Consider the following 20,935-nt stretch of genomic DNA (forward strand, 5'->3'; position numbering starts at 1 on the left):
AGATATGTTTAAGCTTCTGTGTTACAGCTCATATTTTCACACACATCTATACATTTGTACTTTACTGTCCGAGTTAGAGCATGCCTCTTTTGCATCTCATTAATGTAAGCCATTACTACACGCATTAAACACTTCATTATGATTTATACTCTTGGTTGTACTTATAACGATTTCCATCTTTCTAATTGTCCAGCAGTTTGTTGCTCTCTATGTATTTGTGAGACTGTAAATGTTCTGCTACTGCTTACATAACAAAAACTATTTTGCTAAAATCACCCCCCCCCAAAAAAAAAAAACCCGAGGTAATTTTAAAAGCTGGGCGCATGCCAAAATCGTGTGATGTGCGTGCATACAGAGCATGCGCAAGTCCACCCAATTTTAAAAGCCACCTATATGCGAGCACGTCTCCTGCTATGCGAACACGTCACTTGAAATGAAAAAGGGGATGCGGTGTGGGTACGGGTGGGGTACGGGTGTTCAGGGCTAGACCAAGAGAAGTGGGTGCAAATACACACCCAGATTCAGTGCCGCCTAATTTTACTTCTGCTGTGGAGGGGTCTGGGGTAACTGAGGTTAAAGAACCAGGAGGGGTTTAGAGGACCTAGCTCTAGACTGGGAGAACTGGTGGACGGACTGGTGAAACTGGTCGACGCGCGCCTGTTATAAAATCCCCCCACTTGTGCGGCTCATATCCGACTTTACGCGGCTGTGTGCACCTACTTGCAAAATGGGGCGCACACATGCACATACCCAGGCTATTTTGTGACATATGCACCCCTTTGAAAGTTACTGTCAATCAAGCCCATACAAAAAAAAAAAATCACCTTTCCTGGGCGCATGATCAAATTATTAAATGAGGGCTCGCGCTACCAAGGAGGCGCTAGGACATATGTGCACCCCTAGCGCCTCCTTGGCAGCAGGCGCCCAGGAGAGGTGGCTGTCAGTGGGTTAGGGAAACAGGCACTCAATTTTACGAGCGTCCGTTTTCCTAACCTGTGCACAGCTTAATTATTTTCTGCTTTTTTGTGCACTTTTTGGGCTGCTCAGAAATTAACGGCAGGCGTTAATTTCTGAGGGTAAAAATGTGTGCCTTGGGTGCACATTTTTTTTTAAATTGGGGGAGAATAGCTAATAGCCTCATCAGCATGCGTTTGCATGAAATGAGCGCTATCGGTTTTGCGGGGGAGGGGGGGCTGGACACGTATTTTGGATGCACTAATCCCCATATAGAATAAGGGGTTGTGTATGTGCGTCCAAAACCTGCATCTAACCATGGGTTAAAAAGTATAAACTTATGCTTGAACAGTAGGTGAAGCAAATGTTATATACCGGAATATGTCGGTCAACATAAACTTTATGACTACACCAACATTCTTCCAAAGAAAGACAATGTTTCCAGACGCAACCACTACAAAATTCTTGTAATCATCATGTCATGATGATGAGTCTAAATAGCGAGAGCTTATATGATGAGGCCTAGTATGATGGTCTTGACATGATGATTACAAGAATTTTGTAGTGGTTGCATCTGGAAACATTGTCTTTATTTGGAAGAATGTTGATGTAGTCATAAAGTTAAAAAGTATAAAACCATCCCCCAAACTTGTCCCCCCCAAAGCCCACTCCATGTTAAAAGTGCCCTCTCTTACAGTGATATAAATAGAGAGTATCATATTGATTTTTCTACAGTCTCTCTCTTTCTTTCTTTCTTTCTCTCTCTCTCTCTCACTCTCTTCTCCCTCTCTCTTTTTTTTCTCTGCCTAAACAGCACAAGCCCCCTTTTTTATTTTTATCATGGGTGCTATTTCTGCTAAATTTATAGCATTTTGATAAATCTAGGGGAAAGTAAGGTAAATCAGAGGTTTAATGTATACTCCCTGCAGTGCTCCCTTTTGTTTAAAGGCCCAGTGTGCTCCAGAATATTTTATTCTTGCTGAAAGCAAAATTATTTCAGTCTACATTTGATTTTCCCCATGAAATATTTATTATATGTAAAACCAAGACTCTGTGGACTGAGCAGGGAACAGGTCTTCTACCATAGAAACACAATTCTCTCATTGATGTATTAATAAAACATAAGGAACTCGAGTCCTGGGGTTTATATTAGCTGCTTCTTTCTGGAAATTGTTAAAGTTAACTTAAAGGGTACATGCCAACCACAGAAAGAAAGAATGAAAGACAGAATAGCTTTAGCTTCCCATTCCTAGCTGTTCAGTTTATGTTCTCTTTCCTGAATTGCATGCACCTTTGTTTTAAGAGACACAACTTAGTGTAGTCCCCATCCTTTCCTGGGCACGGGACTCATGGGGAGGGCAACAGATCACGCAAGGCCCCATGATCTCCCGGGGTTCCTGCACAGGGGGAAACATTCACTTTTCAAGTCTCTTAGGGTTTTGTACTCATGGAGTCTCTTCCTGCACCAACCAATCACACACAAAAAAAAACAAAACAAGTCCACACCAGCTTCATTGTTCAAAAATAAAATCTTTGCTGATCATGGAAGGGAAATCAAAGTCAAAGCAAGATACATTTAGGGCAGTGAACCACATCAGTAAGTCAGTCCAGAAAATCACCAAAAATAAACCTCTTCACACTTTCCCCCCAAAACAGATAGATTCTTAAGGACAAGTACCCTCTCCACCCTGGGCCCACTCAATACTTGTTCGGTAGCTGAAATCTGTTTCTCCTACTCTCCTACAGGACTCCAGTGCTTACAGTCCTATCCTTTTCTTGGCAGTCCCCATGAAGGGATAATGCCCCTCGCGTGCCCTCTGCAAGGAGAGGTGCCTGCATCTTCGACCCTGGGCTAAGGCTGATTCCCGACTCCCTATATCACATGGGTACAGGAGTTTAGTTAACACAGTGCGGCACAGTGCGGCACAGTGCCCAAGTTTCCTGTGGCAGCTCAAAGGTAGATCCTGTGGCATTAATTTAAAAAAGTCTGAAGCAAATTGGCAAACGTTTCTGTCTTTTATATTACATTATAAAAATAAAGTAATTTTACTCTATAATTATTAGTATAATTTGTTTTATTTTTATTGGGTGAAGAAACATGATCTCAACTTTCAATACAGGTGGGAGACCTCATGGATGGGAAGAGGAAGGGAGGAGATTCAGGAAAAGGGGGAAGAGTGTGAGAATGAAAGAGAACTAGGGATGGGGAGGTTGGGAGATAGGGAAGATTAGAAATTTTGGATGGGGACCGGGGGGGGGGAGAGGGAGAGAAGGAGATTCTTGAATTGAGGAAGAGATGTGGGAGTAGGCAGCATTGGGGAGTGAGCTCCAGGATCTGGGAAGAAGGGAGATTCTAGGATCTGGGAGAGAGAATCAAAGATCAAGGGAGGGAGAATTTGAATTGCAGTGGGTGGGGAGGAAAGGATGGAGGTGTCCCTACCAGACTCTGGTCCTGCTCCTCCTTGCATCCCTTCTCTAACATCCTACCCAATATGATGTACATACAAACACACATTTTACACCCGTCCCTTCTCTCTCATACACACAAACACTGATTGCCCCCTACCCTTGTTCCCCTATCTCTCCCAACAGACATACACCTCACCACCCAATTTCCCTCTCATCTCCCAGCCGCTCTTCCCACACAGTGATCTCTACTCAGTCTCTCCTAATCTCGGCTCTGCTTTGTCTGTTCCCTGCAGGCTGCCTGGACGGGAGTGGCTGGAACAGGAAGGAGAGGGCTGTTCTCTGCTGAGTGAGATTCAGCACCTCAGAAAGGCATAAGAACATAAGAAATTGCCATGCTGGGTCAGACCAAGGGTCCATCAAGCCCAGCATCCTGTTTCCAACAGAGGCCAAAACCAGGCCACAAGAACCTGGCAATTACCCAAACACTAAGAAGATCCCATGCTACTGATGCAGTTAATAGCAGTGGCTATTCCCTAAGTAAACTTGATTAATAGCCATTAATGGACTTTTCTTCCAAGAACTTATCCAAACCTTTTTTGAACCCAGCTACACTAACTGCACTAACCACATCCTCTGGCAACAAATTCCAGAGCTTTATTGTGCGTCGAGTGAAAAAGAATTTTCTCCGATTAGTCTTAAATGTGCTACTTGCTAATTTCATGGAATGCCCCCTAGTCCTTCTATTATTCGAAAGTGTAAATAACCGAGTCACATCTACTCGTTCAAGGCAGAAAATCTTCAGCCAGACTGCTGCCTCCCCACATTTCTGCTGCCCTAGGCACAGGCCTAGAGTGAGGCCCAAATCCAGGCCTGGTTAAACACAAATACAGGGGTAGAATTTGATTACATCGACATGCCAGAAAGCTTTAAAATTGTACATTTTTTCAATATTAAAAGCTAATTTCCCTCAACTTTACAGTTTACAGCATGATATGGAGGCCATTATTTTATCTTTATGCTATTATGGGAGATTCCCATTAGGGCTCCTTGTGAAAAATTGTTCCATAAACTGCAGGGCTCATGCTGGTTGTGCATTGCCCACCTGATGGAGAATTATGAAACTTTGGCCATTTGAAGCAGGAGCTAACTCGAGGACTTAAATGTCCTTATCTGTAAGTTCCCTGATTACCCTTTACCTTTGTTTTTAAATCAAAGATGTATGTGTGTTAGGTAAAAGAGGAATAGAGGAAGCAATACAAGAAAAGAAACGCTGGAGTTGAAACTGTAGAAAATATGCTTCAATTTGAACAGTGTAGGCATGAGGTATTATTGTTTCATACCTTACAGAAGGAATTTATGATGCATCACTTTACTCTGAGTTTGAAAGGTCAGATCTCTAAAGCACAGCTCAGGTTTAGCTACTGCTGTAACCTTAGCATCAGAAAGATAATTTCTGCAAGGTGTTATAGTGCTGATACAATAACTGAACAGCTACTACGGTAAGAGGCTTCTTAGGGTAACTTGGAGCACTACCAGCAATTCCTAGTCGCTATAAGCTAGACTCTAAACTCCAAGGAGCAGGGGTTGTCTCTAATATGACTCTGTGCAGGGCTGCATATATCTGGTGTATTCTGTACAAATAATGATGATGACGGTGACAATTTTTTGGTGGATTGTCATAGGGCTTTTAGGGGTGGTTTATTTTTTGGTAGTAGTATTGTTTGGGAAGGAAAGGGATCATCTGGTTATGCTTCATAGCTTTCCTATCTCACTGGGCGTATAGGATGGAATAATTATGTGGGTTTTGAGGGTCTGCAGTCTATTTTTGATGATATTATGTTAGTTTTGTAATGCAGTCTTTTTCTAAAGGTCCAGTATATATATTGATGTGACATTGATCTGGATTTTATTTAGCAGTTGTGTATCATTATTATGTTTTTATGTGTTGATGCTATGATGATTAGCTAGTTATAAGTTATGGTAGGTATTTGCTTAGTTTGACGCCAGTAAGATTTCCACTTTTATTTTGTAAATTCAGGAGAATGCTGATTTGTAATCTACGCTGAACAGCAGCATTTTAAGCAGCAGAATACAAGTTTTAAAAGAACAAAAAAACAACAGTGAGAATGTGGTAAAGACTTTATGTTAATGTATTTTACATTCATCCTTTATGATGTATTTGCTGATTTATTTTGTTAAAATGTTTGCGTCATTAGGCCTGTTGTAACACGCATTGGGTATGATCTCTGCTTTCAGGAAGGCGTGAGTAAATTGATATTGCATTATATTTCAACACTGTTTCAGGAAAGGTGACAGAACACAGGAAGAAACTGGTTCATCATTCAGGATTTTCACAACTGTCTGTGTCATGGATGCTATTGTACAGGCGTTGAGGTGAATGATAAAAAATAAGCTTAGAAGAACTCACAATAATATTAAGCAGTCTCATTGAGAAACCTGAGCAGATTTAGCAGCAGAAGGGTATAGGAGGAGAAATTCTCTGTGACATAAAAGTGCTTGAAACATTGATGAATAGAGTTAATCAATTAGATAACATAAGAACATAAGATGTGCCATGTTGAGTCAGACCAAAGGTCCATTGACGCAAGCATCCTGTTTACGACAGTGGCCTATCCAGGTGACAAATTGGAGTAAGAAGAAGAAAAATTGTTGTTTCCTTTTTCATTTTGTTTTTGGAGGTTTGGTTTTCCACGAATTTCATTTTGATTTTTGTTTATTTAGTTTAAAAAAATGAGAAAAACATTTAAACAACCCCACCCCCTAAAAAAAAACAAAAATAAAAGGAAACAGGGTCTTCCAGGCCTCCCACCTATTCCTCCAACCAGAAAAAATGTCAGGGCCAGAATCCTCCTCTGTCCCAACTTTACCTGGTCTGGGTGGGGATCTGATGCCAAGGCCTAGACCGAGGCCAAAGCCTGGGACTTGCACAGGGCTTAAGCTGAGATCTTAGCCTAGACCTATGCAAGGCCGAGAATTCAGCCTGGGCTTAAGTGTTGGGATGATCCTGATGCCTAGGCCCAGGTTGAAGGATAAGCCTTGCATAGGCCTAGGCCACAGTAAGTCACCACAACCTCACCCTATGCCATGCGCAAGACCCAGGTGTTAAGGCCTAGACCTGACACCTGGGCATTGGCCTAGGCTGAGACCCATGCCCAGGCCTGATGCCATGACCCAGTCCAGAGTACGGGCCCCAGAACCGGGCCTTGGTTCTGGGACCTGTACTCTGACCCGACGCCTGGCTTTAGGCCTGACGATGCGACCCGGTGTGGAGACTGGGTTCTGGCACCGGGGCCTCCATCCAGAACTAGACTTGATACTGGGACCTGATCCTGAGGCTGGGTCCCTCTGCCTGGACCTCGGCCTAGACTGGGCACTGGGCCCAGGCCCAACGCCGTGACCCATTCCGGAGACTGGGAACTGATGCTGGGGCCTCAGCCCGGACACATGCCTGATGCCAGGAACCTACCCGAGGCCTGATCCCAATGCTGGGGCCTCAGCCTAGGCCGAGACTCCTGACGCTACAACGTAGTTTGGAGACCAGGTTCTGATGCCAGGGCCTTGGCCTGGACACAGGTCCTTGCCGGGACCTGATCCGGAGGCCAAGTCCCAATGCCTGAGCCTTGGCCCAGGCCTCAGACCCCAGGCATCAGAGTGCTCCTCTTCTGTCTTCTTTCTTCAGCTCTTAAAGCCAACTGATGCTGTCCTCTGGGTTCGTGCTGAAGTTAATTAACTCCTGTGCATTCATCCCAGTGGATGGCATCATTTTGATGTATGGCAATACTGTACAATCCCGTACATCAAAATGGTGCATCCACTGTGGTAAATGCACCAAAATTAATTAACTCTGGTATGACTCCAGAGGATGATGTTTGTTGGCATCTAGAGCCAAAGAAAGAAGACAGAAGAGGAGCACTTTGAGGCCTGGGTTCCGAGGCCTGGGCCTGACCCTGGGCTGAGGTCCAGGCATCAGAATCCAGCCTCTGGGTCAGGTCCCAGCATCAGGTCTGTGTTCGGGCCAAGTCCCCGGTATTGAGACCCAGTCTCTTGACTTGGTCGTGGCATTGGGCTTAAGCTAAGGCCCAGGTATTGGGTCTGGGCCTGGACAACATTGCTGTATCCCCAGAGTAGGTACATTTTTAAAAATATTTTTGGGGTTTCAATCAAGAAAGTCTGGGCTTTGGCCAAGACCACAGTATTTTGCTTGGGTCTAGGCCACAGATCATGCATCGGGCCGCGTCCTATGCCTAGGAGAGGCTCTGGCCTCTGGACTAGGCCTAGACCCAGTCTCTGGTGTTGTGCTCTGGCCTTGGCCGAAGCCCTTGCTTTGGATTTCGGCCTATTCCATAGGTGAGGCTCCAGCTTCTGGCCTGGGCCTAGTGCCGACAGATCAATTTTGTTTTTCAAAATAAAATGTGAAAACCAACGAAATTTTGTCAGATTTTCAATCATTTCGCTTTGATAACAAAACAAAACAAAATTGGAAATTTTGTCTAATTTCCTAATATGTTTCTCCTGAATGCCCATCCCTAATACCCAACAAATCCCAAAAAGTAGATCTATTCTTTTGTGCTTATTCCTGGGAATCAACAATGATTTTATCTAATCTGCCTGACTAATAATGGTTTATGGTCTTTTCCTCCATGATCTTATCTAAATTCCTTTTAATCCCAGCTATTCAAGACAATATCTTCCAGCAACAATTTTCACAACTTCATTGTACATTGAGTGAAAAATATTTTCACTGATTTGCTTGAAAACTACTGTTAATTTCATGATGTGACCTCTAGTCTTTGTACTATTTGATAGGGTAAATAGTATCTCTTGTTTACCTGTTCCACTGCACTTATCAGATTTGTTGCCCTAGACATGGCTCCTATGGTGTTAGGGATCCACATTTTCATAAAGCCAGTAGTTACCTCATTAGGTGTACAGTTAAATTCAGCTCTTTCTATGTCAAATTTCATCTCAGCAACTGTATAGAAATTCTTTGTCTTGAGGCTATATTAGAAAAATCAATTTTCTATTGGATGTAAAAGATCTCATATCTTTAATACATTCTTATGTGATTTCAAAAATCGAGTATGGTAGTTGTTTATTTCTCGGTATCTCTAATTCACAGTTGAAACGTCTTCAGTTTTTAAAGAATATGGCAGGCAGGCTGATTTTTGGCCTTTGAAAATATGATCATATTTATCCATCTCTGAAACAGTTACAATGGCTACCAGTCAGTTATAGTATCTGATTCAAAATTTTAAGGATTGTTTTTCACACTTTATCAGTTGGTTTCCCTCTCTTTTTACTTAAACTGTTAGTGCCCTGCAGTCCATTTTATTCTCTATGTTCCTCCCAGGCGGAGCTTCTTCTTGTGCCACAGCCATGAGTAATTTGGCTGGACTCCTCCACAGAGACCACATTCAACTCCTAAGCACACTCACTCTGCAATCCTCTACCATTTGACATTCGATCCATCTCCAATTGCCTAAACTTTAAGCGAGCAGTGAAGATCTGCTTTTTAGCAAGGCATTTGAAAATATTTAAGCAGTCTTTGTAAAGGTGTTACCCAGTTTGGTAAAGTGCTATATCAATTATATGAACTGTTGATATGATATTTTTTGTATAATTTTGGTTATTAATCTATCATTTGCATAACATGATTTTTATGTTTGCTAGGTTGTAAATATTTTTAGTTTTAAGTAACTTTTAGGGATTTCATGTATGCATTTGTAATTGCACCACTGCTTGGATAACATGTTTAACAAGAGAGATATTAAGAATAATAAATGACATGAAATGAAAAACTCTAACCTGTTTATTGTTTCTTCTTAAGGGAGCCCTTCCATCCCATTTATCATTTTTGTTGTCCTTCTGTTCTCAGTACCTTTCCTAAATTCTCAATACATTTTTGAGATGGGGGTGGCCAGAACCACAAACAGTATTTAAGGTGCGGTCAGTGCTGGCATTTGGATAGAGCATGCTAGGTGGTCTCCCGGGATACCATGAACTGAGGGGTGCCCTGGGTGCCACCAACATCAACCATTATGCTGAAGAGCTAATGAGGAGCTTATGTTCACCTAGAGTGCCCTTTTTTGCCTAGGGATCCATTTGCCCTAGAGCCAGCCCTGGGTGCAGTCGTACCATGGATCAACACACACACAGGTATGACATGGGTAAATAACTCTGATTCTGGAGTGCCATAAATAGGTCTGGTTTTCAGGATATCCACAATGAATATGCATGAGATATATATTTGCATACAGTTCAGGTAGTTCATGCAAATATACCTAAAACATATTCATGCTCTGAAAATCAAACCTGTTTATGGCTCTCCAGGACCAGAGGTGCCTCTGTTTTATTCTCCATTTCTTTTCAAATAATGCCTAACATTCAGTTTGCTTTTTTGACTATCAGAGCATTCTGAGCTGAAGATTTCAATATATTATTCACAATGACTCCATGTCCTTTTCCTGGGTGGTGACTCTTAATATGGAACCCAGCATTGCAAACCTGTAGTTAGGATTACTTTTTCCTTATGTACGTCACTTTGCACTTGTCCACATTAAATTTCATCTGCCATTTAGCTGCCCATTCTCTCGAACTTATAAGATCCTCAAGCTTTTCCATATAATCTGCTCATGGTTTAACGACTTTGAATAATTTTGTGACATCTTCAAATTTGATCACCTTATTTGTTGCTCCCTTTTCCGGATCATTTATAAATATGTTAAATAATCCCAGTACAGATGCATGGAGCACTCTACTATTTACCTTTCTCCATTGGGAAAACTTATAATTTATTCCTACTCACAGTTCCCTTTATTTTAACCAGTTACCAATCCATAATATGACTTTTTAATTCTCTGAGGAGTTTTTAATTAGTTTAGATGTACTATAACAACCAGCTCACTCTTATTTACATGTTTATTAATACCTTCAAATAAATCTAATACATTGGTTAGGCAAAACTTTCCTTTTACTTAATTCATGTTGGTTTTTCCCCATTAAGCCATGTCTATCTATATGGCCAGTAACTTTGGGCCGGATTATAAAAAGGTTACGCGCATAATCCTTTTAAAACCCACCTGCGCGCGTGCCGAGCCTATTTTGCAAAGGCTTCCGGCGCGCGCAAAGCCCCGGGACGTGTGTAAGTCCCGTCATCCGGGGCGGTGCCGCGGGCGTGGCTTCGGCCCGGGGGCGTTCCAGGTGCGTGGCCGCGGCCTCTGGACCAGCCTCCGGACAGGAACATGGCATGCAGCAGCCGGCCCAGCGCGCGCAAAGTTATGCCTGCTTCGAGCAGGTGTAACTTGTGCGACAAAGGTAGGGGGGTTTAGATAGGGCTGGGGGGGTGGGTTAGGTAGGGGAAGGAAGGGGAAGGAAGGGAAAGGTGGGGGGAGATGGAAGGAAAGTTCCCTCTGAGGCCGCTCCGATTTCGGAGCGGCCTCGGAGGGAACGGGCAGCGCGCGCAGGGCTCGGCGCGCGCAAGTTGCACAAATGTGCACTCCCTTGTGTGCGCCGACCCCGGATTTTATAAAATATGCGCGGCTACGCACGTATCTTATAAAATCCAGCGTACTTTTGTTTGCGCCTGGTGCGCGAACAAAAGTACGCGCGCGTGCTATGTTTTAAAATGTACCCCTTTGTTTTTAAGAGTAGTTTCTATCATTATGCCTGACATTGATGTAAAACTCACTGATATATATATATATATATATATATATATTTTTTTTTTTTTTATGGATCATTCCTAGCGCTCTTTTTAAAATGTAGTATTACATTGTCCATCCTACAGTGCCTGAATGTAATCTTCTTTGAAGTGGTTGCCCATTATAAAAAGCCGAATAAAACGTAGAAATTAGATTAAAAATCCTCCAGTCCTCAGGGACTGTGTCTAATTTTGATAAGTTACAGATTACTAGAGGTATGCAAGTTCATATTTGAGTTTGTTCAGAATTCTGGGGTGAATACCATCCATTCTTGATGATTTGTTACTTTTTAGTTTGTCGATTAGCAATATTACATCTTCGTGTTTCAGAGTGATTCCTCTTAATCATCCCTATCAAAGAATATTTTGATATGAGTTTCATCTCAACATCCTGCTCAATAATGGCCAAAGAAGAGAATTCATTTAAAGGTGAATTTTAAAAGCCTGGCGTGTGCATTGATTAGGGGATGTAAAATTAGTTGGGCTCGCACTTGTAGAGCGGATTTTAAGAGCCGCCAAGGTATGCGCATATCTTCCGTAATGCGCACATCTAGAAAGTTTTCAAAAAGAGGTGGGGGCGTGTGGTCTGGGAGGTGCATGGGCATTTGAGGACATGAACCAGAGATGTGCGCACAAATTCTTATGTGATCCAGTGCGTGCCAAGGTCCCCTGCCGCGTCACTTAACTTCTGCTACGGATGCCGTGTAAGTTAAAAAATAAAGAAAAATGGGCAGATCTGTGGAGTTTTGGGGGGCTAACTTGGAGGGGAGTGAAGGCTAGGGATGTGAATCGTTTTTTGACGATTTAAAATATCGTCCGATATATTTTAAATCATCAAAAATCGTTAGGGCCACGATACAATACCAATTCCCCCGATTTATTGTCAAAAAATCGATTCAATTGCAGGAGACCGTTCCGGACCGCCGCTGGACCCCCAGGTAATTTAAGGCATTGGGGGGGGGGTTCGGGAGGGTGGGGGATTTAATTTAAAGGGTCGGGGGTGGGTTTTAGGGTGTTTTAGTGTGCCGGTTTTCCTGCCCTCCCCCTTCCCCCGATTTAGCTATGGACCGCCGCTGGACCCCCAGGTAATTTAAGGCATTTGGGGGGGTTCGGGAGGGTGGGGGATTTAATTTAAAGGGTCGGGGGTGGGTTTTAGGGGGTTTTAGTGTGCCGGTTCACGATTTTAACGATTTTCACGATACTCTAAACACCCAAACGGCGACGATACGATTCCCTCCCCCTCCCAGCCGAAATCGATCGTTAAGACGATCGAGGACACGATTCACATCTCTAGTGAAGGCTATCAAACTGGGGGTGGGGGGGGTGGTTGGAGGACCTGTCACCTGTCTCTTAACTAGGTGAATAGGGATGATTTGGTAAAGCTGGGAATGGCATTGGCATGTGCCTCTTTTAAAATTCCCCAATTTATGCAGTAGAAGCTGGATTTGTGTGCCCATGCACTTAAAATTTGGTGCACATGGTGTGCAGCCAGGCTATTTTCTAACATGTGTGCATACACTCCCGCAAGTTACAAAATAGCCGCGTCCCTGGGCACGAGCCGATGCACAGTTTGAAAGTTAACATCTTAGTTTTTCTACTATGGTCTTGTCCTTTGATTCCCTTACAGGCTTCTTGCTTCAAATATACTTCGGAATGTGACATTGTTAATTTTAACTTTTAGGTATACACTTGTAGACCAGGACCAAACTGAATCTGAGAGCACCTCAATCTTTGTTTAGAAATAGATTCACTACAAATATGGATTGATATGGACCGTAGTTTGATAACATATATTCTGAATTGCCATTTCTTTTTCCTGGACTTTAACAGCAGTAATAAAATGAATGCATACATCAGGGATAGCCAACTCTGATCTTCAACTGTTGCAAGTCAGTTGTTTTTTCAAGATACCTTCACTGAATATTCATAAAATGCATTTGCATGTAACACCTCCATTGCATAAAAATGCATCTCATAGAGGAAAATGGTCAAAGCATAAATGTATACTAGTGAAGTGTCCATCACATACATGCTTTTATTGTCTGTCCAAATACTATGGCACTGATTCACTAAAGGTCACCAACACGTGTACACTAAACAATATCATATTTACTAAAGCCAGGGATCCTAACTTTCAGACCTATCCACAGGACAGCATTTACACATGTAAGTGGATGCACAAACATTAATGTTAATATTTTAGAAACTGCGTAATGGGAGCTACACAGTTTATAAGGAGGCATATATTTTTCAGCATGCATAAATATTTCCAATGCAGGAAAATGCATACTTCCTTTATCTATTTTATAAACATACGTGCTTATATTTTAGGTGCGTAAAAAAAATATAAAATGTATGCATAATAATCCTGATTTATACATGGAGGCAGGTATTTTATAATGCATATGCTTATATTGTTTTGAAAATATTACATGAAAAAAAACAGTTTGCTGGTACTGCCAGCAGTTCACCCTGTCTGTCCCCAGTTCACCTAGGTCCTCTAGCACTTCATTCTGAACCTCCACCAGTTCATCCAGTCTTCCCATCCAAAAAACTGCAGGCACTGGCAGCAAACAAGTCCAATTTCACTTGTGCAGTCAATTAGCATGTGTAAAAGTGTATGAATAATTTTGGTAATGAATACATGTATATTTCTTACAAAACAGCAACTACCACACTGATCCCTGCCCCAGAATGCCCCAGCCTGTCCCTTTTTCCCCCTGGTAAAATATACACAATGTAAAATACATGTATAAAGTTTATAAAATAGGCTATGAGTACATGCTACTTACAATCATATATACTATTTTTATATGCAAAACTTCTTTGAAAGTGTATTCCTTGTGCGGCATGTTTAAGGCACCTGTTAATTCTTTAGCATATCAATGTTAAATAGTGACATCTAGGCCAAGGGTGGCCAACTCTAGTCCTGAAGATCCACAAAAGGACCTGGTTTTCAGGATATACTTAATGAATTTGCATGAGCTATATTTGTACATAATTGAGACAGTGCATGCAGTTCTATCTCATGCATATTCATTGTGGATATCCTGAAAACCAAACCTGTTTGTGGCTCTTGAGGACTGGAGTTGAACATCTTTGATCAAAGTGCATGGTAATCTACAAAATAGTATGCAAATGAAAACACTATTAGGTCAGTTTTCAAAAGACATTTACCCAGGTAAATATCAATTTACCTGGACAAAACATCTGTCTTAAATTTGTCCACCTGTAGCCTGGCTAAAAATATGTCCAGGATTTTACAACGTGCTGCAGTAGGAGGTGGCATTCCTTGGGACATGTTTATATCAAAAGAGGAAAATAATGCAGGTGGATTATATTTTCTTTCTCCTAGGACAGCAGGATGGTAGTCCTCATATGTGGGTGACATCATCCGTTCGAGCCTGGCTCATAAAACTTTTGTCAAAGTTTCTAAAAGCTTTGACAAGCAACCTGAGCATGCCAAGCATGCTACTATCCGCGCGTCCACATGAGGTCCCCCTTCAGTCTCTTCTTTTCCGCACTGCAGTTGCTCGCACTTCATGGAGCTCCACTTTTTCTCAGATTTGTTTTGCTGAAAATTGTTGATTTCCCGTTTCCATCATCGGGTCCCTCTTTGCGGTCAGTGCCTCCTTGGTGTGGTAGGTTAAAGTTTCCATTTTTTTGCTTCCCGACATCTCGCCTTTCGGTGACCAAGGGTCGTGGACCCTTGGACCAAGGGGGAGTTGTCTCTGCCTGTGGGGAGGAAACCCACAAGTTTCCACTGTCGGCAGGCGAGGCTGGAGAGGAGCAGAGACCCCGCTGGAATTTCACCACTACCAGCCCACGTTCGCTTTAGGTTGAGCCCTCAGGTACCGGGGCTGGCTGGACTTACGTGGGGTCCAGGCAAAAGTCAAGACAGGTGGCGATACTCATGGTCAGTGTCCAGGCAAAGGTCGAGGCAGATGGCGATATTCATGGTCGGTGTCCAGACAAAGGTCAAGGCAGGAGTCAGTCCAAGGAACAGGATGGGACAGGAACTCAGAAAGCACAGAAAGCACCGGGAAACTAGGAGTCTTGTTGCCAAGGCACTGGCAGAGTACAAGGACAATTTTATATAGTCCCTGCACTACGATGTCATCTGAGAGGGCCTGCCAGTGGCCCTTTAAATCAGAAGAAAATGGCGCACATGCACACCCAGGGAGCCGGCTGAACCCTGGCGACGTTGGAGGACCTGAAGGCCATGCAGAGACAGCCGCACCGCTGACTGGAGGAGAAGCAGGTCTGCTGCGGGATGACAGCGGTGGGCTTCGGTGATAACAGTGTGGAGGAGAGGCAGTACAGATGCGGAACAACAGCATCGGAGTCTGGCGACAGCAGCAGGTGCCAGCCACGACCATGGAGCCCAGAAGCCGTGGCAATGACAAGCGGGATCGGACACCCAGCGGCAGGCCCAGGCCGTGACCATGTCAAAGGCAAGCAGGATCAGATGCCAGGCAGGGCAGCTGACCTGTGTAACAGCACGCCGGGTAATTTTTATGGTGTCGTCCGGTTTTCGCTAGTGCCCCCAGTGTCCGTGGACCATGTCCATCATGGATCCGCATGACGTTTGTATCCTCTGCATATGGGCCTTGCAAGATGCCCAGGGGTGTCGCCTGTATGATCAGATGAGCCACCAAGGGCCATCGTGCATGTCTTGTTAAGATGGAGAAACTTTTCGGTTCTTCCAAGTCTGCTTCATCCACTCCTGTGTCAGAGTCATCGACATCGAGAGGTCACGGGGAGTCCCTTGATATGCTCCCTCTCGCTACTCCTCTCTCCACTTCCTTGAAGGATCGCAGGGATGGTGAACTATCCTCCATGATCTCATCGATGTCCCGAACATTGGGATCCTCCAGCTCCTCGGCACCAGGGAAAGACCGAGCACCGCGGAGATCCTGCAAGAATTGACACTGATCACCGACAGCGCACGGCTCCGGTTCTGGCGCAATACTAGCGGTAGCTTTTCCACCACTGAAGTGACCCTGGTCATTGGAGGCCCCATCCTCTGATGTCCCGGGAGTCCCAGGCATTCCCCACCAATATTGGTGTCAGGCATTATGCCACTTCGGAGGCCCAAGGAAGAACCGGTGATGACTCCTCCACCTCCTTCAGTCCTGGTTTCACCGGACTTTCAGGAGGGGTTGGACCACAGGGTTCAGATCGCGGTGTTCAGAGCTCTCCAGAGCATCGAGCTGCCTGTGCCACCAGCCCCCATACCAGTGCACGAGCCTCCATGTCTGTCTTAGCACCCCTGCTGGAGCATCTGGACATCCTTTTAGGTGCCCTACCTATGAAACTGGTGCCCAGGGGGCCTTTGATTCCCCAACAGCCACCAGTGCCCCCCACTGGAGCGATCCCGATCCTCGGGTCCTCCTCCGAGGAAGACATGACTGGTGCCGCGTTCCCGAGGTCTCAGTTTCCTAAGCCTCTACTGGGTCCTTCTGGTTTCCTGTGGCCCTAGTCTACTCGATGCCAGGGGAACCATCAATTCTCGCGGTGCCCTCGAGGTCTCTGAGGCCATTGGAGCCCAGGGCTGATATCCCTCACAGGCCTCACCCACATTGCATTGGCCCTAGTGAGGAAGAAGGGCCTTATGACCCATGGGGAGATGATTTCATGCTCCCAGGGCCCTTGCCCCCATGTCCATCGTGGTTTGTCTGCCCAGCAGGTCATACTTCAAATGGAACTCTCTGCCCTTCTCACAACAGCTGTGGTAGAGCTGGTCCCTCGCCCCCAGCATGGCCAAGGGTTCTATTCGAGGTATTTCCTAATTCTGAGAAGGAACAGCAGCTTACACCCCATCCTCGACCTCAGGTTGTTGAACAAGTTTCTCTCAAGTGAAAAGTTCAAGATAGTCTCTCTGGGTATACTGATTCCCCTCCTCAAAAGAGGAGACTGGCTCTGCTCCCTTGATCTGAAGGAAGCTTATGCTCACATATCCATTTTCTCCAGTCACAGAAAATACCTCTGCTTTGTGGTAGGGAAGGCTCACGATCAGTACAAGGTGCTGCCTTTTGGATTGGCCTCAGCCTCTCGTGTCTTCACCAAATGTCTGGCGGTGGTGGCTGCATATCAAAGGCATCATGCGGTGTATGTCTTCCTGTACCTAGCTGACTGGCAAATCAAGAGTGATACCCCCGCATGGGCGCTGAGTGCTCTACCCTGACAGTGTGGGTTGTACAAACCTTAGGGTTCGTGATCAACTACCCAAAGTCTTACCTCTGCCAGTCTCCTCAGCTGGACTTCATAGGCGCCAGACTGGACATGGTGCAGGCAAAGACATTTTTGCCCCTTGCCCTCACCTCTCTGGAGCCCACCGTCTGCAGCAGCCAGCAGGTGACTGCCTGCCTTCTGCTCCGTTTGCTGGGCCACATAGCAGCTTCCATCCATGTTACCCCTCTCCCCCATTTATGCATGTGGAGGGCTCAGTGGACCTTGTAGTCACAGTGGTGACAGGCCTCTCAGGACATCGAGACTTGCGTTGCAGTCACAGAGCCTCTGCGGGCATCTCTGTCCTGCTGGGAACACCTCTCCAGTTTGGAGCGAGGCATTTCTTCCAATCTACTCCTCCTCAAGTGATCCTCACTACTGATGCCTCTCCTCAGGGCTGGGGAGTCCATGTGGACACACAGGGTCTCTGGACCGCTCTCGAAGCCCGCTGTCAAATAAACTTTCTGAGTAGGCGATCCGTTATGCCCTATGGGCATTCAGAGATAGCTTGTCGCACAAAGCAGTCCTGAACTGGATGGACAACCAGGTGACAATGTGGTATATCAACAAACAGGGAGGCGTTGGCTCGTTCCTCCTCTGTCATGAGGCAGTGCAGGTATGGACCTGGACCCTGTCACAGGGGATGTCTGTCTGGGATTATAAACATGCTGGTGGACTGGCCGAGTTGTTCCTTCCAGCAGCACAAATGGTCCCTCAACCTGGAGGTAGTGCCCGAGCTGCTTCCTCTGTGAGGGACACCAGATGTGGACCTCTTCACCTCCCCACACAATCACAAGGTGAGCAGGTTCTTCTCCCTGTCATCAGGGGGTGGGCATCTCACCTGTGATGCCTTCTTCCTCCACTGGGGGAGAGGTCTGCCATATGCATACCCTCCTCTTCAAATCCTAGACCTTGCTGAAGCTTCAACAGGACAGAGGGACCATGATCCTCATGGCGCCTTTTTGGTCCCGACATGCCTGGTTCCCTCTACTGCGGGATCTGTTGATCAGGCCCCCCATCTGACTGGGGATTGCACCCGATCTGCTCACGCAGAATCAGGGCACCCTGCACCATTCAAACCTCTGGGCGCTGGTCCTGATGGCTTGGATGTTGAATGCCTAGACCTTCAATCCTTTGCCCTCTCAAACAGTGTATCCCAGGTGTTGGTGGCTTCCAGGAAGTCTTCCACCAGAAAGTCCTACAGCTTGAAATGGAGATGATTCTCCATCTGGTGTGCGGGGCAGGGTTTGAATCCATTCTCATGCCCCCTTCCCCTGCTGTTGGACTACTTGTGGCAACTTTCTGAGTCTGGGCTTCAAACCAGCTCAGTCAGGGTCCATCTCAGTGCTGTGAGTGCCACCACCAAGGCGTCACTGGCACACCCATATTGGTGCAGCCTTTAGAAGGTAATTTTATGAGGGGCTTGCTCCAGCTGAAGCCCCCTTTTCGGCCTCCTGTTGCATCCTGGGACCTCAACACTGTCCTGGTGCAGCTCATGCATCCTCCCTTTGAGCTGCTGTGTTCCTGTGACACAAAGTTCTTCACCTGAAAGTTATATTCCTGGTGGCGCTTACTTCGGCTTGTAGGGTCAGTGAGCTTCAGGCCTTGGTTATGTACCTGACATACACAAGGATTTTTCACGATCGTGTGATCTTGCTAATGCACCCTAAGTTTCTGCCTATGATTGTGACTGATTTCCACCTTAATCAGTCCATAGTTTTACCCACCTTCTTTCCTAAGCCTCATTCCCACCCAGGGGAATGGGCTCTTCATACTCTGGACTGCAAGAGGGTCTTAGCTTTCTATTTAGATCCCACAGCCAGTCACAGGCAGTCCACTCAGCTCATTGTGTCTTTCGATACAAACCAGCTGGGAGTGGCAGTGGGTAAACAGACCTTATTCAACTGGCTGGCTGATTGCATCACCTTCTGCTATGTGCATGCTGGCCTGCTGCTGGCTGGCAGAGTTAAATCTCACTCTGTGTGGGCCATGTCGACGTCGGTGGCTCATTTGCGAGCAATCCCCATTGTTGAAATTTGCCGGGCCACCATGTGGAGCTCTCTTCACACGTTTGCGGCCCACTATTGCTTGGACAAGGATGGGCGTCAGGACAGTGCCTTTGGTTAATCCATCCTGCACAATCTGTTCCAGACCTGAACCCAACTCTTCCGGCCTAGTATCCCTGGTGGGAGCCAGACAGTTCCCTGCCAACCAAAAGCACCACAGTTGTTGTTGTGCCTATTGGCACCTTGTTCGGTAACTGTTGGTCTCTTCTGCTAATGGGGACAGCCTGGAGCTTGGTACTCACCCACATGTGAGGACTACCATCCTGCTTGTCCTAGGAGAAAGCATAGTTGCTTATCTGTAACATGTCCTCCTAGAACAGCAGGATGTTAGTCCTTAGGTATTCCACCCACCTTCCCACAGAGTTGAGTTCTTCTTCCAGTTTATTGTTTTATTTTTTCGCTCATATTTTTTTCTATATTACGAGACTGAAAGGAGACCTTATGTGGACGTGCAGATAGTAGCATGCCGGGCATGCTCAGTCTGCTGGTCAAAGCTTCTAAAAACTTTGACAAAATTTCCATCAGATGATGTCACCCACATGTGAGGACTAGCATCCTGCTGTCCTAGGAGAACACCTGTTACAGGTAAGCAACTGGGCTTATCTGTGAGTGTTTTCCATGCAAAAGTACCGCTGTGAAAGCAGGTGCAAATTTCTGTGCATACATTATACCCATGGAAGTTTTCAAAGAGAAGGTCCTCATGAACTGTCATTTTCATAATAGGAGCAAAGACCAAAGATAAAAAGAACATGCTGCACCAGTGTGGATAGTTTGAAAATTTCCTCCAAAAAGAACACAAAAGATATCACACTATTCACAAAACCATGCATTATTTTAGAACTTCATGTTATTGTCAAAAATTGATTGCCCAGTCTAGATCATACCTTAGCCCTGATTACACACACCAGAAAAACAATCAGTTTGCCATAAGCTGCTTTTTGGAGGAAAAGATGGTGTTTTGCCTTCTGAATCAGATTTGCTGAAGTATGCAAGGAGAAAAGATGGACAGAGAGAAGAGAAGTAGGAAAGAGAGAGAAGGGGGAACAGAAGAGGAAGAGGAAGAAAGAAAGAGTGAGGAGAGAGGAAGAGTAAGAGATAGCCGAGAAGAACAAGAAGACAGTCACAACCCTGGATTTTCATGTACAAGACCATCTCCTGGTGACAACAATTGCACTCGTCTCCATTTGTAATGCAGTCCTGTCTGCACACCTTTTGTTGGCTTTTTCTAATTCATCAGATAAGTGTAGGGTAGAAGAAGGGGTCACGAGCCAGACTTCAGATGTAAGGACTAGTGTGAGTTCCTCTGATGGTACAAACTCTGCTGTCAACTCCATCTCAAAGATACCTGTGATCTCCAAGGCTGCCATGAGGGTCTATGGCAGTTTCAAGAACTAGATACTCAGGCTCTTCCTCTGATTCCCTAGGGTTGCTGCATTTGGCTTTGTCCACTTCTGTGATTCTGGCTGGATCTGGAGCTCTGCCTTTGCTCTGGACAACAGTATCACCTTTTAATGCAGGTAAGTATAGGTATTGTAGTACATGCATGACACTTGTT

At 45.1% G+C, this 20,935-nt stretch overlaps 1 protein-coding gene across 3 annotated transcripts in view; it reads left to right on the forward strand.

Annotated features, from left to right (window-relative positions):
• ZFPM2 (zinc finger protein, FOG family member 2) overlaps nt 1-20,935 on the forward strand; it is a 1,143,438-nt gene that overhangs the window by 46,552 nt on the left and 1,075,951 nt on the right. For 2 of the 3 annotated variants that reach the window (XM_029591865.1, XM_029591867.1), the window contains exon 2: nt 20,805-20,897. The exons of the other annotated variant lie outside the window; for it this stretch is intronic. In XM_029591865.1, coding sequence (XP_029447725.1) covers nt 20,805-20,897 — 93 coding nt within the window. The remainder of the gene's footprint in view (nt 1-20,804; nt 20,898-20,935) is intronic. 3 annotated transcript variants of the gene reach the window in all.

This window comes from Rhinatrema bivittatum, chromosome 2, assembly GCF_901001135.1.
Source record: "Rhinatrema bivittatum chromosome 2, aRhiBiv1.1, whole genome shotgun sequence".
NCBI classification, from domain to species: Eukaryota; Metazoa; Chordata; class Amphibia; order Gymnophiona; family Rhinatrematidae; genus Rhinatrema; species Rhinatrema bivittatum.